A 26,211-nucleotide genomic window follows, 5' to 3' on the forward strand; every position below is an offset into this window, starting at 1 on the left:
CAAACATTTACTGTGCACCAAAAACACAGAGTGGACTGGGGATACAAAGATGAGTAAGAACTGGTCCCTGCTGCTGAGAATCTCACTGTCAGAGGGAGGAAACCAGATTCATCAACAGATACTTAAAACAAGATAATAAAGCTGGTGCAACTGGTAGAAGGTGTAGGAGTCAGGTATAGAAAAGGAAAGACTTCCAAAGCAGTAGTCAAGAATTACATCACCTTAGCTTGAGGTAGAAGAACCTGTTTTTTAATTCATTTGCTGCCTCTAGAGACCTGTCATCAGATGGGTGATAGGAAGACCATCTTTGCAGTTGGGATAATTAATTGGAATTAAGTAAGAGTGAGTGAGGCTTCTCCACAACAAATGAGACTTCTAACATGAGACTAAAGGAGAAAAGGGAATCTCTAAACTAGCAGGTTAAGGGATCATTCTTAAAGATATGCTTCAAGTTTCACTGTCACTGTAATTCCAAGTTCAGTGTAATCTATCTCTCAACAGGAGCCCTTAACACAAATTATCTTTATAAAGATTTAGGAGATGATACGATCTAAAATCATCCAAAATCATCCACTTGGAAGAAGAACTCTAAGTCAATTAGTTGGGGGCCTCTAAAAGGCATAAATTTCACAAGAATCACCACCACCCAAACGAAAAAAAGCAAATAAACGTGAGGTGAAATGACTTTAACAAGGCTGACGAGAAAGTGATAAAGCAGCGAGTTATTGCCAACAAGATAGTGGAAATACTGCAAAGGCACCGATAAACAGAAATCACCAAGCTCGAGAGAAATTGGGTATATTTCCAGAGAGATCACGTTATAGGGGACACCAAGAAAGCGACGGTTCAAGGGAATTACCAGGAGGCGATAAGCCAGGTAAGCAAACGGCGGCGGTTTAAGGGGATTTTCATAACCTGGGCAGGAGAGTCCAGACGTTTCTTTCTGGTGGTGGCACTAGCGGTATCACATCTCTGGGAGATACCACAGAGTAAAAGAGTTGGAGAAATGTTTACATGAGACGCAGAAGTAGTCGAGAAATATCTTTCAAGCCTCAAGGAAGGCGGGAGGTGAAGCACGTATAACAGAAAAGCTGAGCTTCCCGATGCAAACAGCTTTCCCCTGAGAGAAGACCTGCTCTGGCGGGAAAGCCCCGAAATCCCAACCGGCCTTTTTCTCACGAGTAGGACTAGGCGCTGAGATGGGGCCGGCCGTGACCGTAGGGAGACGGCCTCTCCTCGACCCCGGAGAAAGAGGCCTCAAGGAACGGCCTCGGGAAAGCTAACTAACGGCCACCCGCCAGATCGCGGCCTCGGACAGCAGGGGGGAGAGGTGGTCCCAGGGGGCGGGGCAGAGGGAAAAGCGCACTCCCCACAGCTGTCCCCGCTTCCGTCCAGCCCAGCCTAGGCTGCCGGGCCCGGGCCCGCTCTGCCTCCCGGTCAAGGCTCCCTCCATCCTCACCCCTCCCCCAGCTTCCCGCCGCCACTCACCGAACCGGAACCGGCTGCTATGCGAAGGGGTTTCCGGCCGGGCGCGGAACGCAAAACCCGGGAACCGCCGCGAACCGGAACCGCCTCCACAACACCGGAAGAGCTGTTCCGAGGCTGCGGAGGAGGGGGGGTGGGGCGAGAGGTCAAAGAGCAGAGTTGAGGACCCGCGGAACGCCTGCGCAGTGTGGCGAGGCCTGAGACGCCAAGGGACTCGTCTAAGGCTGTAGTCATAATTTCCTCTTTCAGTCTGGGCTTTTTCTCCTTCTCCTTGTTAGAATACTGTTAGTGTGCCCATCGTCCTTCGATTTTCTCTGTTCCCTCGGCCCCCTTACCCGCCGCCTTCTAGTTCCGCTCGGCGATTTCTGCTCACTCTTTGGTTTCCATGGCAGCTTCTCTCTCTGGCCCTTGAACTGCAGGAACCGGTAGCCACCTTGACAGATGTAGACCTGAGCTAAATCTAGCTCGGGCAAGATTCATGTTTTAGCGAGAATCACAAAACGTTAGTGCTTGTAGAGGTTATTGGCCATCATTTAGTCTACGAGTTTCAGAGAAGTGGAATCATTTCCCAAAGTTACAAAGTACATGGCAGATCTGGGACTAGGAAACAAGTTTCTTAACTTGCAGTCCTGTACTCTTTGCAGCCTATCATGCATGATTGGCTAGTGGGGAAAAGGTGGGGCGGGGGACAGCTTGGGATTGGCTTAGGCTAGACTCTGGAAAAGTGGAGAAACTTCCAGAACGATGGACGAGTTTGAAACGCTCCTCCAGGAGGTGTGAGGAAAGTTATCCGGAGATCCATCCCAGGATTCTGCTCTCTGAAGAACTAGATGACCATGTTGTTGTTCGTGGGACTGAATTGATTAACCTTTATTCTCTATTTTTAAAAGAAAATAATGAGAAGGCATACGTTTGTTCATTTAGACTCGTCACCGAGTCCCTCAGCTTGGTGGGCCTCAGGACCCAGGCCCATCTAGAAGTCTTAGAGAAATGCTTCTGAGTAAGCACCCTAGACCCAGATGACAGCCACAGTCTGAGGTCAGACTTGGTTGAACTGGAGGCCTCCAGCCTTTAGCTCCTCTCAGCTGGTGGAGAAAATACTTGCTGAGTTCAGGATATCTTGCCCTGTCGAATATATAAAAGTAGATAGTATGTATCACTTCATATGCTGACATTTTATAGTATCAGGACCTAAAGCCTATTAGTATTGAACATACCTGGTCCATGTCATTTTTGTCCATCTTTATTATTCCATAGATCTGTTGTTTGCATTATATTCTGTCTCTATTTCTAGGAGGCAACCATGCGTAAAGTGGAATTGCATCTGAAATTTTTCATGTGTGTAACTCAGTCTCGCCAGTTAGTCAGGACTCCTCAGAGAACAGGTACCATTGTCTCCTGATCATATTCCAGTAACAGAATGGATTCTCTTGCCAGGAGTCTCAGTACAGGATATGAAACTTACTAGTGGGAGAAGGCAATGGCACCCCACTCCAGTACTCTTGCCTGGAAAATCCCATGGATGGAGGAGCCTGATGAGCTACAGTCCATGGGGTTGCTAAGAGTCAGACATGACTGAACGACTTCACTTTCACTTTTCACTTTCATGCATTGGAGAAGGAAATGGCAACCTACTCCAGTGTTCTTGCCTTGAGCATCCCAGGGATGGGGGAGCCTGGTGGGCTGCTGTCTCTGGGGTCGCACAGAGTCGGATACGACTGAAGCGACTTAGCAGCAGCAGCAGCAGTGCAGAGGCAGTTTTTAGCAGTCAATTGATCTTGTTTATTCCATTCTCACTATGATAAAATGTTTATGACTGAGTCCTGTCTTTTCCCTTCACAAGTGTCAGGTGAGATTTTGGTCTGTTATGCGAGAATAGTCCCCAGGCGGATAAGAAGGACTTGGGAGTTGAGAGAGAACAAGATTTATAGCACATGTGCTGGTAGTAGGTGTATTAAATGTATGAACAGTCCACAACCTATAACATAAATATAATCCTGAAGGAAAATGGCTTTCTCTTCCACCCCAGTCTTAAAGTTCCTACGTATGTGTTCTGCTTTCACCTCTCTTATGTCACCTCTTTTACCACCTTTTGGAGGTAAGATAGTTATTGATAAGAGCCATCACTTCTCTAATTTTTTTCACTGGATTTATGCATAAAATGCCCTGGATAGCTAGCTGAGAGCCATAGAGAAAGTGAAAGAGAATAAAGAGCACTCTCCCCTGAATCCCACCTTGAGGATAACCTAGAAATGTTTTTTTCTCAGCTGAAGAAGCTTCAACTTCCAGCATGCTCATACAAAAGCCACCGTCTAGGACAGATGTCCTGAAGAGTCTAGATACCGTGGATGATCCAGACACTGTGGAAGGCATACCGATTTTTGCAAATGGTGAGGCATGTGGTTAAGCATGGGGGAGGAATGTGGAAAGGGAACATTGGAAAGTGAAAAAATTGTGAATGTCATAAATATGTGTAGACACACTAAATTTGAAAAATTAGTTAAGACACAAGAGAGACAATTGTGTAGGGTGGGTGGGGAGTGGAATCTGTGAAACTGTAGAAAGAGGGACAGTTCCCTCTATGAAGAATAGCTTGATTTAATCAATAGTAAGTCATTTGGCTCCCCCATAACTGTAAGTTGCTAATCTGGTTTATCCTATTATTAGGAACTTTGACATATAAAAATGTGAAAGACATTTAAGAAAAAGATTAAATTAAGGAGTTATTATATCACAAAGTTATTCCAAATATTGTAAAAAAAATTCACCTTCAGACTCCATTTAATAACACATTTCTTTTGAATATTTTAAGTAGTGTACAACTCTTAAGCAATTTACGTGAAACTTCAGAAACATTTCTGAATGTGTTTCTGTGTTTCTTCTCAGCTTAAATATATCTGTAGTGGAGTCAGTTCACTGCAAACATTTATTGAGTTCCCACTATGTGCCCAATAATATACTAGAAGTGATAGAGAGGTTGTAATGTATATTTTTACATAAATGACAAGGACATGACCTTGTCACTCTCTCAGTAGTTTACAGTTTGGAAATGTTTTAGAGATTAATTAGTCTAATTCCTTATATTTTTAAAAAAGAATTCAGGTCTAAAAAGGTTTTCCTCAAGAAGTTAAAAAATTCTTTGGTATAATCACTCCCAGCATCTATGAAATATATAGCAATATTTATTCAATAATTTTTGAGCACTTACTGTTTGAAGTAATTGTATTAATACTAGTCTCAATAGGAGATGAGAAAATGAACTAGATGCTTTCCCTCTTGCCCAGAAACTGATGATCAAGAAGGGACATAATATGAGACAGTGTGTAACTCAAAGAGCTTGATAACTTTGGTGCAAAATGTTGACTTTCAAAAGAGGATGCCTTAGAGATGTAGACAAGGGAGGGGCCAGCTGACTGCTTTGGCAGAGCTTCACTGAGCTCCAGTATGTTGGCAGGGCACCATGGGGCAGGATCCAGTCCTAGGCTTTGAAATGGCTTACACTCTAATCCAATTCAGTCTCCTCAGTGTTCTGAGAGCTAACCAGACTCACAGGAAAATGGTTTGTATACAATAGTCTCAATTTATTAGGCTACTGGAACAATATGTATCCATATATGGCAACTCTGTGTGGTTTGTGTCCCTTTAATCAGACTTGCGTTACCCATACATAAAAAGCTGCTAGGTCAAGACATAAGCCCGGCTGGTGGACTTGTCCTACAGTTTCCTGAATTTGTATAGATTATTTCTTATTTGCCTTCTTCTTCCCTGCTTTTCCTATTCTCGTTTTGCTCTATACCTAATACTCACCTCAGACCCCCTTTGCTCTGATGACCCATTTGGACCTGCCTCTGTGGTTTGAACTCAGCATTATCCCATGGACAATATTTTGCTGTTCAACTTCTGCCTTTGAGCATTGAGGCCTCAGGTAAGAGCTACATTTAACCCTTCCAGCTCTCCCATTAGAGACTGAGAATCAAATATCTTCCCAGTTTGCCCCATTGGGACCTCCATTCCTCCTTTTCTGCCTTTCTTCCTGCCTGCCTCCCTCCTTCATCCCCTGCTTCTTTCCTTCCTTATTCCTTCCCTGCTTTCTTCTTTCCTCTCTACCTCCCTCATTCTGTCCCTCCTTCTTTTTGTTCCTTCCAAAAAAACTTGTTTAGGATATACTATGTCAGGTACTGTACTTGGCACTGGGCATGAAGTAAACAAAGTTAGTACATTGCCTGCCCTCATGAAGTTTTTGGTCTTGTGAGTGTAGGGCAGTAATCACATAATCACACACATGCTTAGATAATTAGAATGATGCTAGTACAGGGAAGGAAAATAATACTCTATAATCAGAGTACAAAACATGGGATCTAACCTGGCCCAAGAAGTCAGAAAGACCCTTTCTTACGAAGACTCGAGAGATGAGTATGCATTAGTCAGGGAAAGGGGGAAGAAGAGTTTTTAGAAAAAGGGACTGTAGGCTCTGAAATGAGAAGGAGTTTGGCTCATTGCAGGAGTAGAGAGCCCAGCACAACTTGAGGGAGGGGAGGAGTAGCTGTAGCAGCAACTCTGAAAATAGTGGAAGAGCCAAATCATGCTCTCCTTCTAGGTCTTACCCCTCCCAAGCTATTGGAAGTCACTAAAGAGTGACAGGGTCATATTCATGTTTTAAAACAATAATTATTTTGTGGATGCATTGGAGGGGGCAAGAGTGGCTACCTGCCTTGGTGGGATGGGTAATGTCCCTGTCTTGCTCAGTTCCTCACATCTAGGCGATGCAGCCTTGTAGGGCATGAGTGAAGAAGTCAGCCATCAAATAGCATTGAGGTGAGCCCAGAGCTATTGATGCCCCCAAATCCCCAGACCCTGGCTTGATGTCCCTCTGTGGCTGCTACTACCAGCCTGAAAAATTCACAGAGACTCCATTCAGGATGTTTTGCTCTTTCCTTAAGGGAAGCTATATATGGAGGTGCTGTGCTCTGCTCCTCAAGAAAAATGGAATACATTTTGCTTCCAGTCTCACACCAGGCAGGCAGGCAACTCCCTGCCCATCAGTGTAGACAAATCAGCCTATACTATAATGAGGCAGGCTGAATGTGTATGTGTGTGCTTCTGGCCTATAGAGAACTAGTTCTCAACATAAGGAAGTCATTTGATCCTGCACTGGGGCACAGCAATGGAGTGAGTTTCCTAGGCCCCTGACCTTTGTAAAGAAAGGTGGTTAGTATTCACAGACAGCTGAGGTTGTGGGATGACTATTTCCATGACAAGTATGGAGAGGCAGTAGGCAGCTTGGTGGGCCAGACTACAGTTCAGCAGATCCAACTGCTCACTAGGCCTCAAGCTTAACTCTGAAATAGTGGAGCTGTTTCAAATCATAAAAGATTATGCTGTTAAAGTGCTGCACTTAATATGCCAGCAAATTTGGAAGACTCAGCAGTGGCCACAGGACTGGAAAAGGTCAGTTTTCATTCCAATCCCAAAGAAGGGCAATGCCAAAGAGTATTCAACATACCACTCAATTGCACTCATCTCACACACTAGGAAAGTAATGCTCAAAATTCTCCAAGCTAGGCTTCAACGGTTCATAAAGGGTGAACTTCCAGATGTTCATGCTGAATTTAGAAAAGGCAGAGGAACCAGAGATTAAATTGCCAACATCCGTTGAATCATAGAAAAAGTAAGAGAATTCCTGAAAAACATCTGCTTCTGCTTTATTGATTATACCAAAGCCTTTGACTGTGTAGATCACAACACACGGTGGGAAATTCTTAAAGAGATGGGAATACCAGACCACCTTACACCTCCTGAGAAATCTGTATGCGGGTTAAGAAGCAACAGTTAGAACTGGACATGGAACAACAGACTGGTTCCAAATCGGGAAAGGAGTATGTCAAGGCTGTATATTGTCACCCTGCTTGTTTAACTTCTATGCAGAGTACATCATGAGAAATGCTGGACTGGATGAAGCACAAGCTGGAATCAAGATTCCCAGGAGATATATCAATAATCTCAGATATGCGGATGATACCACCCTTATGGCAGAAAGCGAAGAAGGACTGAAGAGCCTCTTGATGAAAGTGAAAGAGGAGAGTGAAAAAGTTGGCTTAAAACTCAACATTCAAAAAACTAAGATCATGGCATCCAGTCCCATCACTTCATGGCAGATAGATGGCGAAACAATGGAAACAGTGACAGACTTTATTTTGGGGGGCTCCAAAATCACTGCAGATGGTGACAGCAGCCGTGAAATTAAAAGATGCTTGCTCCTTGGAAGAAAAACTGTGACCAACCTAGATAGCATATTAAAAAGCAGAGATATTAGTATGCTGACAAAGGTCCATCTAGTCAAAGCTATGGTTTTTCCAGTAGTCATATTAGGATGTGAGAGTTGGACTATGCTGAGTGCCGAAGAATTGATGCTTTTGAACTGTGGTGTTGGAGAAGACTCTTGAGAGTCCCTTGGACTGCAAGGAGATCCAACCAGTCCATTCTGAAGGAGATCAGCCCTGGGATTTCTTTGGAAGGAATGATGCTAAAGCTGAAACTCCAGTATTTTGGCCACCTCATGAGAAGAGTTGACTCATTGGAAAAGACTCTGATGCTGGGAGGGATTGGGGGCAAGAGGAGAAGGGGACAACAGAGGATGAGATGGCTGGATGGCATCACTGACTCAATGGACATGAGTCTGAGTGAACTCTGGGAGTTGGTGATGGACAGGGAGGCCTGGTGTGCTGCGATTCATGGGGTCGCAAAGAGTTGGACACGACTGAGTGACTGATCTGATCTGATCTGATCAGAGCACCAAAGAATTGATGCTCTTGAACTGTGGTGTTGGAGAAGACTCTTGAGAGTTCCTTGGACTGCAAGGGGATCCTACCAGTCAATCCTAAAGGAAATCAGTTCTGAATATTCATTGGAAGGATTGATGCTGAAGCGGAAACTCCAATACTTGGGCCGTCTGATGCAAAGAACAGACTCATTGGAAAAGACTGTGATGTTGGGAAAGATTGAAGGCAGGAGGAGAAGGGGATGACAGAGGATGAGATGGTTGGATGGCATCACCGATTGGATGGACGTGAGTTTGAGTAAGCTCCGGGAGTTGGTGATGGACAGGGAGGCCTTGCCTGCTACAGTCCATGGGGTCACAAAGAGTCGGACACGACTGAATGACTGAATTGAAGTGAACTGTGCATAAGCCTCTTCTCTTCTGTTCACTGATGGGCAAAAAGCCTTGGTAACCTGTGACTACTGAGCCCACTTCTTACTGGGCTGCAAATGGGGGAGAATGCCAGGAGAGCAGTGTTGCCCCCATCTGCCTCTTCTGTCACAGCTCCCCCCACCCCCAACCCAGAAGCATAAGACTTACCTATCATATTCTTTGCTTTGTCTAAGCTATCTGTCACCAACATTGCCTATGCCCCCACCTTCAGTTCCTTTGATAATACACTTAAACCTTGGCAGTTTATGCAGGCCAGGACGTGAAGTTACCCCAACACTGTGAGCACAACTGATTTATACAAGTGTTTGCTGCCCACAACCTAAGTTCCTTCCAAACAGGCATACTTGCTTCCTACATCAGAGACAGGATTCTCCACATATAGATGCTATGCTTTCATGATCCCAGAACCTGTATTCTTGCTAAAGGAAAATCAGTGGGAGCTCTGCCTCTGTCAAGATTACCTTCATCTCAACCTAGTCACCATTCAACATTGACCTCCCAATCCCAACCTCCCAGGAACAACTCCAGAGAACTTGTGTTTTTGCAAAGCTAAAATTCTCAGAGCTTTTATAGTGTCAACTAAATTAGAAAGATCACTGAGTAGGAAAATAGCCTTACAGATGCTTTTCTTTGAGTCAAATATTCAAGGATACCAGTAGACTTGAGGAACACTTTTGTTCATCTTCCACTGATTAATAGAAATAATTTTATTTATTCTCTTGGAGCACCCTATTCTGAATGGTTCCTTATTAAACTACCTCTCAATTAACCGTCTCATTTCCCTCTGAGGGAAATGTATTTAAGAGTCTAAAGATATATCCCTTGGACTTGCTAAACTGCTCGGCCTTTCACGTTATGCTCCACGAGGTATCAGCAGATTTGAAGTAGAAGATTCACACCCAGTGTTGTCTTATATAATGATTATTTGTCATCTCTTCCTTGATAACCCTCAAAATTTGCTTCTTTAAGAAAAGAAAACGTGTGTCTGGTTCAAGCTTGAGTCTTCATACCTCAGCTAAAGACTTCATTTACCTCTGCGCTTATCAAGACTTGAAAGTGGTGCTTCAACTGTGGTGGGGGTCATCTTGTTACCTGTGACCTCTGCTTGAGCTAACTTTCTTGAGAAGTTGATCTTCATTGGCAGAAATGACTGCATAGGAACCACCCAGGCCTTTGAGACATGCAGCTTTATTCTTCAAGTGTTCGTGTTCCTAGACCTCCACAACTTAGAACAATGGTTCTCAAACTTTATTGCACATCTGAACCACTTGGAGGGATTGTTAAAGTGCAATGGTGTGCCTCAGCCCCAGAGTTTCTCATTCAGTAGATTCCAAGTCGGGCGCAAGAATTTTCATCTCTGACAAGGATCCAGGTGATGCTGAATCTGCTAGACTGGAACCGAGAACCTTTAATTAGTGCACTGGGTCAGAAACTTTAATACTCATTGCTAGTAGAGGCTGCAGTGTGTCCAGCGGTCATCCTATTCCAACTCAAGCTCCAGTGTAGACAGTGGTTTCTTGCTTACACCCAGGATCTGTCCTCAGGGAGCTTTCATTCTAGTGGAGGAAAACAGAGAAATAGCATGTTAGTCAGGTAATGACCAGATGAGACCCAGGGTTTGTGTAGAAGTGAGAGGAACAGGTAGATACTTGTTTTAACCCAGAGAGAGATGTTTCACAGTATGAATCCACCAAATCATAGTAACTCATTTTCAATTCTGGTTCTAGTCCAAAGGATGTCTTGGTGATCCTCTGGTATGATACTCCTAACTTCTTCCAGCCTCTGACCCTTTGCATTTGCTATTCTCCCCCATCCAAACGACAGCATGGTTTTCTCTCTTGTTTATTCGGACTTCTTCCTGGAATGTCATTTCAGCAAGATTTTCCCAGAATACCCTACTTAAGATGGCACCCTTGTTGCTCCCCTTCTTTGCCCTGCTTTATTTTTCTTCAAAGCACTTGTCATCACTGCTTGACTAATTTGTTCATTATCTGCTTTCCTCATTATTATGTAGGCTCCACAAGGACAAATGGGATGTGTTTTTCCAATCCTGGATCCCTTTGAGTCTAGAGTGGTGTCTAACATGTAATAGGTACTCAATATTTGTTGACTGAGCACATGAAACCTATAGTATGCTATTTCCTGTTCTCCAGGGCTAGAATCACACCCGGATAACTGGCATACCTACTTCTCATTCCTAGATGTCCTGGGATACTGTCACTATCTTCTCATCACAGTGGTCTAAATATAGATATGTATCCTTTCCATAGTCATGACACCATCCTAGTGGAGGTGAATGGACTCAGGAGTATGCCATACAACATCCTCTTTATTGTCTTTAACCTATACCGGCCTTTAATAATCAGTGTCCAAGTGATCTGTCCTCAAGAACTGCTCAACTTCCTCGCAGTACTGTCTAATGTTATCCCAGTTTGAAGGGTCCTCTCCAAAGCTGTCTATCTCTTCATTTCCTACCATTACTTAACAGGGTTAATGCGAAGAGCATATGAACCAAGGTACTTTAGAATACCTCAGCTGGTTTACTCAAGTGCTCTTCCTGTCTAGGTACTATAGAATTCCCCTTAAACATCTTATACTTCTCTCCCCTAGAATGCCTTCTTTTATAATAATTATGACTTTTTGCCTCTACTGTTTGCCTGGACTTCATGCCAACACCCCAATAGCTGTCTGATATCCAGAGAGCTCTGAGAAGTCTAAGAGGACCTTCTGAATGCCTCCCTGTACTTTGAGGATCTGTGTAAAGAATATGTCTTTCATTGCTTAATACCAGGATATGACGTATAAGGGGAGCTCTCATATAAGATAGTTCTCTTTTGTGCACATTAGCTTTACCTGATGTGCTGAAAACAAGAAGACCACCACTAGATAGGACACAGTATAAGAAATAGTAGATTTTAACCACGTGGCATTCTATGTCCAAATGACTTTCGTTTTTTTTTTTTTTTTTTTTAAGTACAAGGAAACTTTATTCCACACATACAGCAAACACTCATTTCAGTTGAGTTACACATCAGGCACTTTCAGTCTAGAAATGTCTTCGGCTGGGATCAGGTTTTTAATTTCCTCTTCTCTGAAATCTTGGAGCCACTGTTGTTCCCCAAATAAGCTTGTTGACATAAATTTGGTTTTTTAAATACTACATAATTCTAATGATAAATAAGCTAGTTAATTCCACTAACCAAAAACCTCTGAAAGACCAATAGCATCTAAAGATTTTATTATTGAAATAGAGTTCATGTACAATACTGTTAGCTTCAGGTGTACTTCATAGTGATCTGACATTTGTATATATTACAAAATGTTTGCCATAATGTCTGATAAACCTCTGTCCCCATATAAAGTTATTACAATATTATTAACCATATTTCTTATGCTGTATATTATATCCTTATGGCTTATTTATTTTATAACTGGAGATTTGTCCCTGTTAATGGCCTTCACTCTGGCAATCTAAAAACCAAAACAAAACGAGACTCACAGATACAGCGTCTAAGGACTCTAAGATTCATCTGTAGGAGCACAGCCTGCTGTGCCATTTTCTGTCACTATATTGGTGCAAGAACTAGGCTCAAGTGTGCACGTGAGGCAGACTCAATTACGGTCTATTTTGATCACTGGCATTCCGAGGCCTCAGGCCCCTCTCCTGGGCCTGAGATTCATTCTTTCTTTTTTTTTTTTTTTCCCAAGACAATTTTTTATCTTTTGCTGTCTTCTGGTAGTAAAAATATGTTATTGTTATAGTAATAACAGAACCCAAGTTTATGGATTGGATTGTTTTTCCCCCCACCACAACAATAAATTATATATAATCTTTTTTTATAATGACAAATAGCACATAATTGCAAGAAAATTATGTGAGAATAAAGAAGAAATTCACAATCATGAAACACATATTTGGTGAAACATTAATAGTCACTAAGTGATTGAACTAGCAATTTGGCCTAACTATTAATAGAACCATCCTATAAATAATTGATATTACACACACAGATAAAATGCTTATACATATTGAATGCTGCTACTACTGCTAAGTCGCTTCAGTCGTGTCCGACTCTGTGTGACCCCATAGACAGCAGCCCACCAGGCTCCTCTGTCCATGGGATTCTCCAGGCAAGAACACTGGAGTGGGTTGCCATTTCCTGCTCCAATGCATGAAAGTGAAAAGTCAAAGTGAAGTCGCTCAGTCGTGTCCGACTCCTAGCGACCCCATGGACTGCAGCCCACCAGACTCCTCCGTCCATGGGATTTTCCAGGCAAGAGTACTGGAGTGGGGTGCCATTGTCTTCTCCCAAATGACTTTCTTCTTATGGGTTTACCTCTTATTTTCCCCTTACTCTGTGCCAAGTTCTCTAAAGCCTGAATTCTAGCTACCAATCCAAACAACTGAAAAAAGCTGATTGTATTTTGGAAAAAATTCTAGACTTCCAGCAGAACCCTGACTAATTCCTCTCCTTAAGTCATTAGAATGGACATAACCCCATACCCTTCACCCCTTGAGAAGTTTGTTTGATAACCCCAGGTTCTTTTTGAGTGCAAACTCAGGAAATTTCAGTGTTCTCTGGAGGAGGGATCCACAGTGTCCTTTCCAGCCACCTTAAACTATACCAGGAATGAAAATAATCTTATGATGAAAGCAAATTCAGCTACTGGCTTAGTTTAGTCGCTTTGAGATGTGTTTTGGTACCAGCTCTTGTTTGACTGCCTAACATGCTGCTTTGTTTTATGACTCCTGGTCCTTACCTCTGCTAAGCTGTGCACTTTATTCCTTACTCTTTCCTTAGGCACCCTAAGGTATGACAATGTTTAGACCCCTTTCTCAAAGTCTTCTTCCTCAGTTACCATTTTGTGTTTACCCATAAGCTCCACCCACCGGCACCCTGCCCAGAAGGATGCTTCTCAGCCTCGCCATTAGAGGCCTGAGGATTAGGTATAAGATATATAAGTATTTTCAAGAATTTCCCAGATCTCAAAATTCTCTTATGTCATCAGTCTAACATCAAATTATACGTCCAAATTTTGAATTATTAGTCAACCAAAGCTCACTAACGTGCCCCTTCCAAGTCGTTAAGGTTCCTGAGAAACTATATTTGAAATTTAAAAGTTGTTTGATAAACAGAAAATTATGAAAAAATAAAATGTGTGGTCTTGGAGTTTAAGATTAAGGGAAATCCATTTATAAGGAGCTATCATGGTTTTATCATATCATCCATCTCTCTAATGCTGGAATATATTTCCTCTGGTGTTCTCTCAAACAGTACTAAATAAATACTGCTAGAGTCTTACTATCCAGGCCCCATTTTTTTTTTTTACTCCACGTGCCCTCAATTAATATATTTTTGTCATAAAAATTTGATATATTATAATTTGTGATGGAATTATTGATTTCTCAATTATCTCCCAGGTCCAGTGAAATATAAACTTCTTTGAACCTTTGTTAGTCCCTCTAGATGATAAGCCTCATGAGAGCTTATTATACCTCAGTACCTGGCACATAATGAGTTCTCAATAAGTATTTGTTGAATATATGAATAAATTAATAACAAATTGGGGTTTCTCAAAATTCTTATCAGGAAGACATTTATAAGCCATTTCTTAACACAATGGATTTCTTCCATTAGCTACTCTCTGTATTGTGTTGGCTTTTTACTAATTTAGCGCTCAGAAAGTAACATCTTCAGTTTTGGAGATTGCACTAGGATGACAATAGGCAAGGCCTAGTACTTCTGAGAAAATCCTTTTCTGTGACTCCCACCTCCAGCTGACCTGAAGTTTCCCCAGGTGCTTTTGAGATGATATTTCTTTGAGAGGTCCTCATGGGGGTGATTGCTCCCTGGATGGAAAAGGGGATCTAAAGGATCAAGTATTTGGGGATAAGGCTAGGAGTAAATGACATTTCCTTGTCTTCACCTAAATAAGGTAGACTCAGTAATGCAGTGATTCATTAAGAACTCCTACATTAAGATGTAGAAGTTAGTAGTGGGTAGAAAGAGGAGGGGGTGGATTGACTTAAATTTCAGCCTTTATATTCCCTTTTGGAATTAAAAAGCCCAGAATGTATGGGCAACTCTTCCAGCTTCTCCTTTTTCAAATTTTAAATGCAGATTTATCAAGATATAAATCACATATCATAAAATGTATCCATTTAAAATGTGTAATTTGGATTTCTATCTACCAGTTCCCCATTCCAGTCCCTCAGCTCCAGTACAAGGAACTTGAAAGTCACACTCCATGCTAACAACAAGTAATAGTAAAAAAAGACTGAAAAGCCAGTAACTCTTCTTGAATCCATAAGAGCGGGGAAGACACAGGGCAAACTGCTAACTCCAAAATTGGAGAGACAAGCAAGTGAATACAGTTCATCACAGCTTCCTGGAGCAGAGACCCACGAGTGGAAACCTTGGGAAACACTGAAGGGGTAGGAAAGCCTGAACTGTAATTGACAAATTGCTGGAGACTCAGTGCAGACAACTCCAGGAGTTAAAAACTATAGGAGGATCCAGTCAAAGGGGTGCCCTCACAATATTGTGAGATTTACTCCCAGGAGTTTGACTAGATTCGCACAGTAAGTATCAGAGAAAAATCTGGTTGGGCTTCCAGCAGGGGGAAGAGAAGAGGAACCATTCTGAACTAAACCAGAGTGTCACGGAGTTTTACCTTGTATTTCTCACCTCAAGACAAGCCAATAAATTGAGAGGCGAGTTGATGTGGCAAGGAGTAACAGCTTTATTTGGAAAGCCAGAAGACTGAGAAGATGGTGAATTAGTGTCCCCAAGAAAACATCTTCCCTTAGTTAGAATTCTGGCTTCTTTCTATAGTAAAAGGGGGGTAAATTCCAGTTTCCTACATATATTAGTTTCTTCCTTGCTGTAACCATTTGCAGGTGGGCCTAGTCAGGAGGTTTCATGTGAGCTAAACAAAGGTATATTGGCGTAACATCTATTACACAGGAGGCAGAATTTTCAGAGAGGGGCCATTATGTATAATTTAAGCCTATAGACAACATCCCTATAGTGAGTAACACTTGTAGCAAAAGCAATAGAATACAAAAGTTAAAAGTAAAAGAAACATCCAATATGGAGTCAGATTTGTTCTTCCCTGTTACAAGAACATTTTGTTCTTCTTAACAAGGCCTGCCTTCAGGAGAAACTAGTTAACCAAAGCCTAACTTACTAGAGTAAGTTATCAGAGTCTAACTGATCCAAGGAAGGGTAATACCGAAATCCAGCCCACTCTAGCTGTCCTATTCCATCTAAGGGGGGCAGGGAAAAAAAAAAAAATCCGAGAAACACTTGTGAAATTCGTAGTCCAGAGGCATAGGCACCGTAAAAGGCTGAAATCTAATCATAGGACTATAGAATGCTTTCCCTCCCCAACACCTCACCACTACATTATTAAGGCCTATTTACAGCACTTTCTTTTACCCAGTATGTCATGTCTGGCTACCAAGAAAAAATTATAAAGCATATAGAAAGGAAAAAAACAGTGTGAAGAGACAGAGCAAACATCAGCACCAAACATGGCAGGGATGTTAGAATCATCAGACCAGGAATTTTAAACACCTATGATTAATGTGCTAAGGGTCCTAGTGGATAAAATATCAATAGATGGCAAGTAGGAACAGACAAGCAATACAAGCAGAGAGATGGAAATCTTAAGAAAGGGACAAAAAGAAATGCTAGAAATGAAAACCCCTGTAACAGAAGTGGAAAATGCCTTTGATAGACTTCTTAGTAGACTGGGCATGGCTAAAGGAAGATCTCTGGGCTAGAGGATATATCAATATAATCCTCAAAAATTGAAAAACAAAGTAAGACTGGAAAAAAACCAACAGAATATTGAAGGACTGTGGTACAACTACAACAGATGTAACATATACATAATAGGAATACCAAAACAAAAGGAAGGAAGAGAAGAATTATTTGAAACATTAAAGACTGAGGATTTTCCCAAACTAATGTCAGACATCAAATTACATATCTGGGAAGCTCATAGAACACCAAACAAGCTAAAGGCCAAACAAAAACACCCCTATACCTAGGCATATCATTTTCAATTACAGAAACTTGAAAATAAAATTCCTGAAAGGGGGAAAAAGCACCTTACTTATAGAAGAACAAAGATAAGAATTATATCTGACTTCTCCACAGAGACCATACAAATAAGAGAGTGGCATGTATGCTGTCACTTTAGTCATGTCCAACTCCTTGCGACCCCATGGACTGTAGGCTGCCAGGCTCCTCTGTCCATTGGATTCTCCAGGCAAGAATACTGGAGTGGGTTGCCATGCCCTCTTAACCCAGGGATTGAATCTGTGTCTTTTACATCTCCTGCATTGGCAGGCGGGTTCTTTACCACTACTGCCACCTAGTGGAGTAAATATTTTAAATGTTAAGAGAGACACCCTCCCCTCCCCCTGCCCCCACCACCAATCTACAATTCTGTACCCTGTGAAATTATCCTTCAAAAGTGAAGGAGATATATGTGAGACAGCAAAAGAGACACATATGTGAAGAACAGACTTTTGGACTCTGTGGGAGAAGGCAAGGGTGGGATGATTTGAGAGAATAGCATTGAAACATGTATATTACCATATGTGAAATAGATCGCCAGTCCAGGTTTGATGCATGAGACAGGGTGCTCAGGGCTGGTGCACTGGGATGACCCTGAGGGATGGGATGGGGAGGGAGGTGGGTGGGGGGATCAGGATGGGGAACACATGTACACCCATGGCTGATCCATGTCAATGTATGGCAGAAACCACTACAATATTGTAATTAGCCTCCAATTAAAATAAATTAATTTTTAAAAAGTAAAGGAGAAATAAAGATTTTAAGGGGATGAGATGATTGGATAGCATCACCAACTCAATGGACATGAGTTTGAGCAAGATCTGGGAGATGGTGAAGGACAGAGAAGCCTGGTGTGCTGCGGTCCATGAGGTTGCAGAGTCAGACATGACTGATATGACAGTCATGACAGACATGACTGAGTGACTGAACAACAGCAACAGTAAAACCAAATTGAGGGAATTTTTTTGCCTGTAGACCTGCCTTGCCAGAAATGTTAAAAAGCAGTTCTTCAGAGAGAAGAAAAATAATATAGGTCAGAAACTCAGATCTGTTTAAAGAAGAGCATCAAAGAAGGAATAAGTGAAGATAGAACAAAACCTTTCATTTTTCTTAATGGATCTAACAGCAATTTGTTCAAAATAATAGCCACAGTATATTCACTTATGTACGCTTATGTGTTTATCATGGGCTTCCCAGGTGGCGCTAGTGGTAAAGAACCCGCCTGCGCCTGCCAATGCAGGAGACACAAGGGACAAGGTTTCAGTCCCTGGATTGGGAAGATCCCCTGGAGAAGGGCATGGCAACCCACTCCGGTACTCTTGCCTGGGGAATTCCATGGACAGAGGAGCCTGGCAGGCTACAGTCCATGGGGTTGCAAAGAGTTGGACACAACTGAAGTGACTTAGCATGCATGCACCCATGTGTTTATCATACATATGCTTATTTATGTTTATATATAAGTGACATAAATGACAGAAATGATACAAGGGATGGGAGGAAGGAATTAGGCTTATTTTGTTGTTATAGGTATTCATATGACTTGTGAAATGACACAGTGTTATTTGAAAGTGGACTAGAATTAGTTGCAAACATATGTTGCAAATTCTAGGGCAACCACTAAAAAAAAGTAGAAAGGTATTACTGCTATGCTAAGAAAGGAGGGAAAAATAGAGTCACATAAAATACTCAGTTAAAACCACAAAAGGCAGAACAAGAGTGGAAGACAAAATAGAAACAAAAAACAAGGACAACAAATAGAAAATTGTAATGAATATGGTATATATTAATCCAATACTCATTTTGAATGTCAGAGGTCTAAATGTACCAATTGAAAGACATATTGTCAAAAGTTGATCTGAAAACGTGACCCAACTGTGTTGTCCACAAAAAAACCACTTTAAATATAAAGCTATTTATAGATAAAAAGTAAATGGATGAGAAGAATATTCCATGCTAGCACTAATCAAAAGAAAGCAGGAATGGTTGTATTAGTTTTAGACATGGCAGAGTTCAAAGAAAAGTTATTAGGGATGAAGACAGGCATCACCTAATGATAAAGGGGTCAATTCTCCAAGAAGATACAATTCTTAATGTGTATGTGCCTAACAACACAACATCAAACTAAGTGGGGCAAAGACTGATAGAACTTAAAGGAGAAATAGATGAATTAACTATCACAATTAGAGACTTCAACATCTTTCTCTCAGAAGTGGTCAGATACAGCATACAGAAAATACGGACACCAGTGATCTCAACGCCATCAGTGAACTGAATAGTATTGATTTCAGCAATTTGTCCAACAATAGCTGAATATAAATTTTTCTCAAGGTGACTTGATTCACCCATGCATTCATTCATACATACATGATAACATATTCATCATGACAGACCACATTCTGGGCTATAAAAAACATCTTAACTGATTTAAAAGAACAGAAATTATATAATTGCTGCTCTCAGATCACAGTGGAATTAAACTAGAAATCAGTAACAGAAAGATAACTGGAAAACGCCCCAATACTTAGAGAGGTTAAACAACACAAATCTAAGTAACACTTTAGTCGAAGAAATCCCAAGATAAATTTAAATATATTTTAAACTAAATAAAATTAAAAGCACAATTTATTAAAATTTGTCAAATGCAGAGAAAGCAGTGCTTAGAAGGAAATTTATAACATTGAGTGGATATATCAGAAAAGCAGGTGATCTAAATCTCATAGTATCCTAAGTTTCCATCTTACAAAATTAGGAGAAGAACAAATTAAATCTAAAGTACTCAGACAAAAAAAAAAAATTAGAACAGAAATCAATAAAATTGAAGACAAAAAAATCAATAGAGAAAATGTAACTAAAAGCTAGTTTTTAAAAAAGGTCAATAAAGTTAATAAATCTCTGGATAGGTTAACTAAGGGAAAAAGAAAAAAGAGAGAACACAAATTGCTAATGCCCAAAATGAAGGAGGGGACATTGCTACAGATCCTGTGAAAATTAAAAGGATGATAAAGGAATACTATGAACAACTCTGTGCCCACAAATTTGGTAACCTATGTCAAATGGACCAATCCCTTGAAAGATACAATCTGCCAACATTCACACAAGGAGAAATAGATGATTTGAATAGGTCTGTATTAAAGAAATGGAATTAATAATAACCTTCCAAAAAAGAAAGGGTCTTTTCATGCACTTATCAGTTGTTTGTATATTTGCTTTAGATATATGTCTTTTCAAATGCTTGCCCATTTTTCTTTGTTACTATCACAACTTTATTTGATATTTCATTGAACAGAATATATTTTTTGAAATTAATAGGCTTTGTTAGAGCAGTTTTAAACTTACAGAAAATTGGGCAGATTGCGCAGTTTCCATATATCCTGGCTGTTTTCTGCTCAGTTTCCCCTATTATTAACATCCTGCATTGGTGTGGTACATTTGTTACAATAGATGAACCAGTATTGATGCATTATTATTGACTAAAGTCCATACTTGACATTAGGGTTTGCACTTTGTGTTTTATGATTCTGTAACTTTTGACAAATGCGTAATGTCATGTATCCTCCATTATAGCATCATACAGAATAGTTTCACTGCCATAAACATCCCTTGAGTTCCGCCTATCTATTGCTCCATCTCTACTCTGAACCCTCGGCAACCATTGATGTTTTCGCTGTCTTTATAGTTTCACCTTTTCCAGAATGTCATATAGTTGGAATCACATAGTATGCAGTATTTTCAGACTAGTTTCTTTCACTAAGCAGTATGTTTTAAGATTCCTCCATGTCTTTTTCTTGGCTTTGTAGGTCATTTTGTTTTATTGCAATATTTGATGGATGAACCACAGTTTGTTGGAGAAGGCAATGGCACCCCACTCCAGTACTCTTGCCTGGAACATCCCATGGATGAAGGAGCCTGGTGGGCTGCAGTCCATGGGGTCGCGAAGAGTTGGACACGACTGAGCGACTTCACTTTCACTTTTCACTTTCATGCACTGGAGAAGGAAATGGCAACCCACTCCAGTGTTCTTGCCTGGAGAATCCCAGGGACGGGGGAGCCTGGTGGGCTGCCGTCTATGGGGTCGCACAGAGTCGGACACGACTGAAGCGACTTAGCAGCAGCAGCAGCAGCCACAGTTTGTTTATCCATTTACCTTTGGAGGGACATTTTGGTTGCTTCCAGTTCCTGGCAATTTTGAACACAGTTGCTATTAAACATTTATGTGTGGGGTTTTGTATAGGTATAGTTTTCAACTCACTTAGATAAATATCTATGATTGCTGGATCATATGGTAATGCTATATTTAGCTTTGTAAGAAACTGCTAAAGTATCTTTAAAAGTGACTATACCATTTTACATTTGTATCAACAAAGAGTTCTTGTTGCTTCACATTCTTGTCAATATTTGGTACTGTCAGGTTTTCGTTCTAATAGATGGTAGTGGCCTCTCTGTTTTAATTTGCAGTGCCTAATGACATGATTTTAAGCATCATTTCATATGCTTATTTGCCATCCATCTGTCATCTTTGGTGAGGTATCTGTTAAGATCTTTTGCCCATTTAAAAAAAATTGGTTTATTATCTTTTTATGGTTGGGTTGCAAGAGTTATATATTCTCAATACCTGGTCCTTTATCAGATATATGATTTGCAAATATTTTCTCCCATTCTATGGGTTGTCTTTTCACTTTTTTGATGGCAACATTTGCAAAAAGTTAATTTTGTGTAGTCGTATGTTTTTATCATATGACGTGCATTGTCACTTCCGTTGTTATTGTTTGCAGTATGTGCAGGTGCAGAAACAAAAGTAAGCAAGAGGCGGGGCGGTAAAAACAGCAAGGAGATGAGAGATGGCTGTGGAGAGGGGTTGAAACAAGGCATGGGTGGAGCAGTGGAAAGAGTAAAGAGGAACTGGGTAAAAGGATGCACCTCTTGCTCAAGTAGTACTTGATCCATGTTCCCAGGATGGATTCTTCTTGCTTTGTAGCCCAACAGATATGATTGCCTCACTGTCAGAATCCTGCATCCCCTTCTACTGCAGGCTTGAGAATGAGGCTGTCAAGGCAGGGTTCTTGCCTCTTAGTTTAGCGACTAAACAACGAAAGCAACTCTCATTCCTCGCTAGCTTCTCTGTATTTTCTCTGAGAAAGGTATGTAAGTGCAAAAGGGGACGTTTTTGACGTCCCTCATGAGTTTGAGGAAACTCCAGGAGATAGTGAAGGACAGGGAAGCCTAACGCGCTGCGGTCCATGGCGTCGCAGAGTCAGACCCGACTGAGCGACTGAACAACTACACAGAAAATGTCAATACCAGTGATCAATGTTCCTCAAGGGCAGGGATTCTGTTTCACTTATTTTCATCTCTCAGAACCTAATACAAAACCTGGCACACAGACTTCCAATAAATGTTTGTTTAAAGTGACCGAAGGCTTTCCTGGCGGCTTAGACGGTAATGAATCTGACTGCAATGCAGGAGACGCGGGTTCAATCCCTGGGTCGGGAAGATCCCCTGGAGGAAATGGCAGCCCACTCCAGTATTCTTGCCTGGAGAAGTTCATGGACAGAGGCTACAGTCCTTGGGGTCGCAAAGAGTCGGACACGACTGGGCGACTAACACTTAACAAAGTGACAGAGGTGGGAGACAGTCGACAGGGCCAGAGAGGGAGGCTTATTTTTAGTTGCGGAGGATGTTTGAATGCAGAAAAGCCCCAGCTAGGAAAACTGTCTCTGAGGACAACAAGGGGAGCAACTAAATAAATTCTGGTTCCCACTGTGTACCGGAGCTGATGCCTCCCTAGCTGGATGTGGGAACCCTTTGGGGAGCGGAGAAACTAAGCCCCTGTCACGTTTGTGCTGTGTTCTTAGAGGGGAGGGGGAAGGGGAGGAGAAAGGCGAGCAGAAGCGGGAGGAGCCTCGCGGCCCGCATCAGCTTAGTGGAGGATGAAAAGCCTCTCCTCTTTCCCCTCCCCGGCTGCCTCCACCTGGCTCCTCCCAGTGTTCGCCAAGCTCCCCTCCCCCTTACCCCAAGGACAATCTGCAAAGAAGCCCGGGCGGAGGAGAGCTAAGACTCTAAGGCAAGAGGGGCCCTTGGGTAAAGAGCGAGGGGGATAGCCGAGAGCGAGCGAGGTGGGAATGAACGTGCTGGGAGTTGGCGGTGGGAGAGCAGAAGGGAGCAGGCAGGGAAAGAAGAGGTGGTGCGGCATCAGAAGGAGGAGCTGAGGGGGGATGGGTGACGAATCCTAGCCCCTCGACTCGTCTCCCTGACTCGTCTCCCTCGCGTGCACACCCTGTCTCTGCCTGGGAATCAGGGATGGGTGGGTGGTGCTCCGACCTAGTAGCTCTCGGCAGCCTGACTCCTACCCTGGCACTCATCCAATACAAGTCAGCGCTCCTAGGATGCTGCCTCGCCTGTATTTCTACCTCCCTCGTGCTTCTCTGCGCACCTGAGATTTTATATATAGGTTTCAACATATCTGTTTCTACATGTGTGTCACTGTTGATCCATTTATTTATGACTCTGCTTGTATATCTGTGTCTTGTGCCTCTGTAACAATTTTAGAGATGCAGCAGAAGAATTTGAGCTGGTTTTTTTTTTTGCAGGTCAGCACTCCCCACCTTCCCCCCCCCCCGTTTATGATGCATTCTCTCCGTCACTGAAGCCTCTGTGGGTGGAAGATCCCTGTATGGATTTCTATCAGGGATGAGCTCCCAGAGTGAATAAGCAGAGGAAAACTCAGGGAAAAAGGGATTGGCACAGTACTCAAACGTTTTGTTCTTTTCTTTCCAAAATTTAGCCTTCCTATTTGCAGCAACCACTTAGGCTTTCTATTCTTGAGAACTGCAGAAATTTGCACATGAACACTCATTAAATAGGAGAGTGTCTCTATTCTTGTGTGTTTGTATTCCTCTCACTATTTGTTGCTATTTGCTTTCTTAAGTCCTGTTTGTATCTGTATGTGTTAGAAGTAGAAGGAATATGTATCCAGGCATATTTAAAATTTTTTCTATATTTGTGTGCCTCTCCAGTTGTCAGTTCACTGATGTGCATAGGCTTCGGTAGGTTGTGGGAAGCTTTAACAAATGAAAATGATCCCCCCACCCCCCAGGAGCTTTCAGTCTAGTTAGGGAAAATGACTTTAGCAATCTTTAGCTTAGGTATCTGCAAACTTTTTCCTTTGAAGGCCAGATAGTAAATGTTTTAGGGTCTCTGTCGCAATAATCTACTCTGCTCTTGTAGCACAAAAGCAACCATAGATAATTATCAAAAGACTGTGAGTGGTATGAGCACTGAAAACTGAATTTCATATAATTTCCATATGTCACGAAATTGCTTTTTCAACCACTCAAAATGTAAAAACTTTTCTTAGTTTGCTGCCTTACAAAGACATTGGAAGGGTTCAGTTTGGCTCCTGGGCTGTAGTTTGCTGACTCCTTATTTAGCCCAACCTTTTCAACACATAAGAAGTAACTAAAATATCACATAAAGCAATAATTCAGTCCTAAGCGGGTGATCTGGTTTCAGAAACACTATGTGATTTGAGGAGGTTCAGAAAGAAGTACTCCTTGACCTGTGGTAATCAGTGAAGGCTTAATAGGTTTAACAGGAATGTGACTAGGACAGGCCTTAAATATTAGAGTAGGATATTGATCTGTGGAAAGAGCCAGGATAGCCTTCCACACAAGTGATGCAATGTGCAGAGGCACAGAAGTGGGGAGGAACAAAGTGATGTTTAGATGTTAATGGAGCAGAAAATTTGCAGGAGCTAAGGTTGGAGCTCCAGGCAAGAGTTAGGTCATGGAAGCTTTGAATGCAACCCAAGAAGTTTGGGTTTATCTATCAGTACTGATTATATGCAGCATATTTGTGAACCTGTGTTTGTTAACAACACTACGTATGTTTGTGTATGTTTTCTTCATGAGTGTCTCATTGCATGTATTTTCTTGGCTTGTGTATGGATTTATATGTGGATGTGACCTGTGTCTTTATCAGCAGCTACCCTGATTGTCCCAGGGTTCACATCTGAAACATGAGCTGTACTTAAAGGTCATCAGCTCCTGATTGTGTGAATGAATCCTCTCTCCACTGAGGCCTCAGAGGCCTATGACCTTCCCTTGGAGGTTTATTTGGTGTCTGAAATAAAGTGGAGAAGGGAAGCACAAGCAGAGGGAGACCAGCTATTGAAGAAAACAATTCAGATGGAAAGAGGCCATGAGGACAGAAAAGAAGGATAAAGGAAGATAATAAGAAGGAGAATAATAGGGTTTGGTAACTGTTTTTATTCTTGAGAGTAAAGAGGAGATAAATTTTAAAAATAACAGCGGTTGGTTAGCCTGGATAACTGGGAGAGTGATGATTCAGTTGGCATTTTTATGGATGCAAAAGTATGTCTTGTATTTTCCTTTGAGAGAGATAAGTCCTAAAGACAAAAATATGAAGGTGTTCACATGTTATGTGTACATATTCATGTCTCTGTGGCAGTGATTTTGTGTTACTCTTCCCATTTGGTAGTGTTTAGTGTGAGGGGCAAGGCCTGAAGATAAAGGATCAAGAGATGCATAGGAGGCAGAGACTCTGAGAGAGATGGGAAAAGCCAGAGAAAGTCCCTCACCATTCCTAAGCCTGAACCATTATTTTGCCCAAGCTCCAATGTGCCTGTATAACCTGGAACTCCCGTTCCAACTTAGCCCATTTCCATAACACCCAACTCAAATCTTAACCAAAACCCAACCTACTCTTGTTTTTCTGCTTCTGTTTTGTTGGTTCGCAGTGCCCTAAGCCTCATTGATTCCTGTCCTCTGCAATAGCCCTTCCCTTCATTAAAAGGGAGGATTCTGTGAGGCTAACTTAACTTTTCTCCTTTCTCATTTCTGTTCAGTCACCCACCCTTCTCCTTGACCTTAGCTTCTTCTCCAAATAGGCTCCAGTTGGGGTGGGAGGGATTAGCCAGGACTTTTGCGGTCTTAGGCTTGATTTCTGTGACATTTCAGCCTGTCATTCTGCGAGGGTGTGGTTCTTTTCTGGAAGAAGTCCAAAGATCCTAGGCTGCAAACCTCAGACTCTCAGTATAGTGGGACAGCCTGACTGAGGTGGCTCTAGCCAGTCTAACAGAGCCATCTTCCAAGCTCATAGCAGCCTCGATCCCATTGTATCCTAACTGGCCATTCTTTTGAATTCTAGAGTGGATCATGACCCATGAGCACCATGCAGCCAAAACCCTGGGAATCGGCAAAGCCATCGCCGTGTTAACCTCTGGTGGCGATGCCCAAGGTAAGGAAGAGGGCCCAGCTTTGGGAGAGGGCTTGGCTGGGAGGCCCTGCAAAACCCACAAAAACCATAGTTGGGAGGCCCCCTTGAATTTCTTGACTCCCTCAGCTTTAGCCTGTAGAACAGAACTATCCTCCTTAAGATCCTCCTGCTGTGCATTTACACAGGGACCTG

The 26,211-nt window shown here is 42.0% G+C and overlaps 2 protein-coding genes across 8 annotated transcripts in view; one reads left to right on the forward strand and one right to left on the reverse strand.

The window, feature by feature from the left end:
• SENP1 (SUMO specific peptidase 1) overlaps nt 1-1,841 on the reverse strand; it is a 52,415-nt gene extending 50,574 nt beyond the window's left edge. For 3 of the 6 annotated variants that reach the window (XM_006059435.4, XM_044941689.2, XM_045165454.1), the window contains exon 1: nt 860-1,482. The gene's annotated coding sequence lies outside the window, so the exon portion shown is untranslated. The other 3 variants (XM_044941690.2, XM_044941691.2, XM_006059436.4) reach the window with 3 other exon arrangements.
• A 932-nt stretch (nt 1,842-2,773) lies between these two features.
• The window catches only part of PFKM (phosphofructokinase, muscle), a 44,742-nt gene continuing 21,304 nt past the window's right edge, over nt 2,774-26,211 (forward strand). The window contains exons 1-3 of one of the 2 annotated variants that reach the window (XM_025284055.3): nt 2,774-2,870; nt 3,753-3,875; nt 25,951-26,040. In XM_025284055.3, the coding sequence (XP_025139840.1) occupies nt 2,789-2,870; nt 3,753-3,875; nt 25,951-26,040 (295 nt within the window). In that variant the 5' untranslated portion in view covers nt 2,774-2,788. Of the gene's footprint in view, nt 2,871-3,752; nt 3,876-22,712; nt 22,847-25,950; nt 26,041-26,211 lie in introns of those variants that run through there. The other variant, XM_025284056.3, reaches the window with a different exon arrangement.

The sequence above is a fragment of the Bubalus bubalis genome, chromosome 4 (genome assembly GCF_019923935.1).
Source record: "Bubalus bubalis isolate 160015118507 breed Murrah chromosome 4, NDDB_SH_1, whole genome shotgun sequence".
Taxonomy (NCBI): domain Eukaryota; kingdom Metazoa; phylum Chordata; class Mammalia; order Artiodactyla; family Bovidae; genus Bubalus; species Bubalus bubalis.